This window comes from Brassica oleracea, chromosome C6 (genome assembly GCF_000695525.1).
Source record: "Brassica oleracea var. oleracea cultivar TO1000 chromosome C6, BOL, whole genome shotgun sequence".
NCBI classification, from domain to species: domain Eukaryota; kingdom Viridiplantae; phylum Streptophyta; class Magnoliopsida; order Brassicales; family Brassicaceae; genus Brassica; species Brassica oleracea.
This window is the reverse complement of record NC_027753.1, coordinates 34,251,608-34,255,960: the sequence shown is the minus strand read 5'-3', so window position 1 is coordinate 34,255,960 and position 4,353 is coordinate 34,251,608. Positions and strand designations below refer to the sequence as shown.

Here is a 4,353-nt window from a genome sequence, read left to right as displayed (position 1 = left end):
TTTCATTGATCATAAAAAGTCCCCCCCAAATCCGCCTTTACCACATCCACAAGCCTCCCCACCTAATCTACACACACAATCACGCATTTTCTATATAGTTATATTAATCATGTTGACTCATAGAATATTCCCATGCGTTCTTCGCCCCGACTTTCTCACAAAATCTCCACTTTATGTTATATATATGGAAATCTACGCAGATACATAGGACTTTTTAAAAATATTTATAATATTAAAGTGATTACTTTTTTCAATTAAACCCTAGTCCTATGTTCGGACACGTCCCCATGTCTTTCTTGTAACTATTCAAACTCAACCTCAGGTGTTCATCATCATCATCATCATAAGCTCCAAGATTCCTCTTCTTTGGAGGCTGGCGTTCCATGCAAACGACATCGTTTAGGCTCCTCTTCTTCTTCTCCGTCTGCTTTTCTGATTTGATCTCCATCAACGGAAGCTCCACTGACATTCTCTCGTCGTTGTTTTTATTCAGATTTGTATCTGAGCTCTCTGAAGATGTCAACGAGCTCTCAACTGAACGTCTTGGATGTGTAATTCCTCTGTTTTCTGGTTTCTTGCACCACAAGAATCCTTCTTCTTTGTATTCTTCCACTTGTGTTAGCTCCGAGAACGAAGAACTCTGATTCACCATTGCAGCTAATCTAGAGAGTTCGGTTCTCGCAAAGTCCATGCCAAGAGTGGAAGATGTGTAGCCAGCGAGAGTGTGTTGAGCTTTCAGTAAAACTGACTGTAAATACTTGCCTTGTGCCTCAATCTTCACTTGTAAATGCCTCTGAACCTAAAACCATAACATTTTCAAGACCCTAAACAGAAACTACTGGGATTAATTAGAGTTATTAGGATCTTTAGTTGAAGCTATTACTTCGATTTGTTCATGAAGTTTCTTTTGAACTTCCATCTGCAGCTGTAAAGCTTCCGTGATCTGCACGCCTCTGCTTCAAAACAAACCCAAACAAGTAATATTAAATATTTTGAAATAATCTATCTATGGAAGATATTATTGTTTTGATTATCTGATCATTAATTACTCGTTAGCTGGATTGTTGTTTTCTACGTTGACACTGCCTCTGAAATCTGCAGAGACGTTTTTACTCTCAGCTTCTTGGGTTTCTGAAGCAGAGGAATCTGCTAGACCAAGTAACAAATCATACATAAGAAAAAAATCAAATTTAAAGATCCATAAATTTTCTAAAAACATGATCAATATTATAATAAAGGAAAGGAGGAATCTTAAACCTTCAAGATTGTTATCATCAAACTTCAGGCTCTTTCCTAGTCGATATTTCTGCAGAGAAAATACAAAATAAAAGCATCCAAACTTGATCTTCCAGAAACACAAAAAATGTAAAACCTAAAACCATTGATCCAACCAGAGATTCTTCTGAACATTAATTACTTGTAAATGGCTCTTTAGATGATACAAAGTAAGCCCAGGAATCTCCATAGCCTTCATCAAACCCTTAGGTGTTGCCTCTGCAATTCACACAACAAAGCAAACCAAAAAGCCAATCAAGAAATGGATAATGAACAAAAAAAAAACTAAGGTTAATAGAAGATGAAAACACTAAGTATATACTGTTTGGTCCACCGAGTTGATTAACGGCTTCAATGAATCTGTGATGAAGCTCACATGTCCATTTCAATCTGGGCTTAGCATCTGTTGACAACACAAGACTCATCTTTGTCTTCTGATTATTACCATTAGTAGTGTTGCTCTCCATTAATAAACACATACAAATCTCTCCTTCTAGTATACAATCAAGAACGACCCCAATAAATATAAATAAAACGAAAGGTTTGTTCACTTATTTGTTTTCAAAGATTGTTGGGTTTGGTTGCAAAGATATGGAGATTTATATGTATATATAAATCTTTGGAGTGGTTGATGTTGTCCTCTATCTTTCTTCTCTCACTCCATATCAGGAAACATGAGTGGGGTTCTGTTGGAGAAGGGAATATATGCTCTCTTGACCCTTTCCTCTTTCTTTCTTTAGATTTTTATGATTAATTAATGTTTTTTCTCCTCTTTTTCGATCATTTCCCCGATTTCACACCGCTTTGTTCTTTTTTTTTTGTGTGCTAACAGCCTTTTGTAATTTCGTGTTACTTTTTCTTAGATATATGATGCAATTAGATCATATAAAAAGAGTTCTTCTTCGTTTTTGGTCGTATGTACATCGATCTATCTAAATGGACACATTTCATTTTGCATACCTATTCTTTTCTTTGTTTGCAATTGTTCTTACCGTTTTCTTTTCTATTTTCAACATTGTCCTAATGTTACTTTCCTCTTTTGTTTATTCTTCTTATGAAGAAATGGTCTTTTGTGTGTGTTTGTTATATATGATTAGGTGAGGCTCTATTGGTGTCGACATGGCCTTTAGGATTTGCTCGATTCGTATCGTAATAGTCGTAGCCTTATAATATATAACATTTTTTATACATTTGATAGCTGAACAGTCTAGGAATGGATCAACTATAACAGTGTTTATGTATTGTATCTTGATGATTTGAGTATTATTGTGTAATTAATATCTTACAGGTTTTCTTGTACCTATGTTTTTTTTTGAATAATGAGCTATATCTACCACACAGATTGTATAATTAATAAGGGTGTATAAATACAAGAATCGCTCCTAAAAAGAAGGGTGTGTCTCATATGTATCTTGACTTGCTCTTCGGTAGTGTTGCCCCCACCATACTTGTATCTATACAATCATCTATACAATCAGGGCGTGCCTGATACCAAGCAAATCAAGCATTGGCTTTGGAGCTAAGAAGAAAATATTTATTTTAAGGACCAAGAATAAGTGAAGTTTCTCTCTAGTTCTGGTGGCAAAAGCTAGATATGTAACAGCGGGAGATTATAGGTTCTAATTACATGGGAACCACCTTTTAATATTTTCATGTTTTATATAGATAATGGGCCAAAAAAAATTTTTTTGCTTTTGGGTCCGAAATTTTCAGGCTCGGCCATGTATACAATATATGTCCCTTCATACTATATTTCAGATAAATAATATATATCTCTCTATATAGTACCGACGTCGACGAAAATTTAATTAATATAGACTTTACCGATGTACGCATGTCGTATGCTTACAAATATATTAAGCTGCCATGCATCGTTGTATTCATGCTCATGAATCATGAGTTACTTATAAGTTATAACTATGTAGTAGCAAAAAGTTTACTGTCGCATAGTTTGATTTCCTTGTGTTGGGTAGGAACTTTTTGTCGTCGTCATATTTATATATTGTTGAAAAAACTTGTTTATCTTCTTCATAATTAATGCTCTAAAATCTGAACCACCTGTATTTTGAAAGAATTTATTTTCCTCAGCGAGAATCTTATTTTCAGATCAAGCTTTTACTACATACAAAAAAATCTAGTTGAACATCTACCGACAAAATAAAGGATAATATACAACAGTTTAATTTTTCACAATTTTCAGGATGTCTCTTAGTCAAACAGATCAGTAAGAGTAAGAAATTTCATTTGATCGAATTCGATAAGTCCAAAATTAATACTAGACAACACTATCACTGTCAAACATAGCCCAATTCCACTCTCCGGAATATGAAACTTGAAATTAAAAAAAAAACATTAAGAGTATAAAATATTAATACTCAAAATATATATACTACTATGCGTTTTCCTGCGCCATGTGCAGAAATAGTAATTTTTAACATAACAGTTTTTATTTCAAAAGAAAATTTTGATTTATATTTCAATATTATTAATTTATATTTTAACTTCAATAGTTATAAAAAATACATATTTTTGTAATCTTATTTTTTTATTTGGTATAATTATTTAAATTTTATTTTATTTAATTTTTAATAAAGATAAAATTAGATTTTATAAAAATAGTTTTAATTATATTATTGTGTTTAATGATTATTTATTTTAAATATATATATATATATATCTTCCCATCTAATTTTAAATATATATATATATATATACATATAAATATAAATTCTAATAAATTTGAGACTTTGTTTGTTTTAGTTAAACTGAAAAATCTTTTTGTTAATTTAAATGATGAAGATGAACGGATAAATTTAAATAATGCTTAAATATTTAACTATCAATTTTTTTTTTGGATTAGTGTTACTTTATTTAGTTTATTTTTATTAATGTGAGATACATATATACATATATATTATTATTTTAGTTGTGATATATGAATTATTAATATATTTAATAGTTTACCATAAATAAATATTTATATGGAAAATTAACATTAATGATGATATATGAGTTATTTTTATTACCATATTTAAAATCTCTGCAAAAAAATTTAAATTTTTATAAGAAAATTTTACA

General features: G+C 30.9%; 1 protein-coding gene across 2 annotated transcripts; it reads right to left on the bottom strand.

The window, feature by feature from the left end:
- LOC106298345 (protein PHR1-LIKE 1-like) lies at window positions 1-1,948 on the bottom strand. Of its 2 annotated transcripts, none has more exons than XM_013734450.1 (6): window positions 1,598-1,948; window positions 1,418-1,494; window positions 1,258-1,306; window positions 1,050-1,149; window positions 884-953; window positions 1-799 (listed from the first exon to the last, which is right to left on the bottom strand). In XM_013734450.1, exons 1-6 carry the CDS (start codon window positions 1,752-1,754, stop codon window positions 251-253), a joined length of 1,002 nt encoding a protein of 333 aa, XP_013589904.1. In that variant the 5' UTR covers window positions 1,755-1,948; the 3' UTR covers window positions 1-250. The 2 variants fall into 2 exon arrangements, with proteins under 2 accessions (XP_013589904.1, XP_013589905.1); XM_013734451.1 differs by having other exon boundaries at window positions 251-799; window positions 1,050-1,146.
- Between the last annotated feature and the right edge of the window lie 2,405 nt (window positions 1,949-4,353).

Bases quoted from the DNA above. Each gene is read 5' to 3' on its own strand.
- LOC106298345 (XM_013734450.1), bottom strand. From the start codon at position 1,754: ATGTGTTTATTAATGGAGAGCAACACTACTAATGGTAATAATCAGAAG. The intron at 1,495-1,597 runs GTATATACTTAG...TGTGAATTGCAG, and splicing joins TCAACTCGGTGGACCAAACA to AGGCAACACCTAAGGGTTTG. The intron at 954-1,049 runs GTAATTAATGAT...GTTTTGAAGCAG, and splicing joins AACAACAATCCAGCTAACGA to AGGCGTGCAGATCACGGAAG.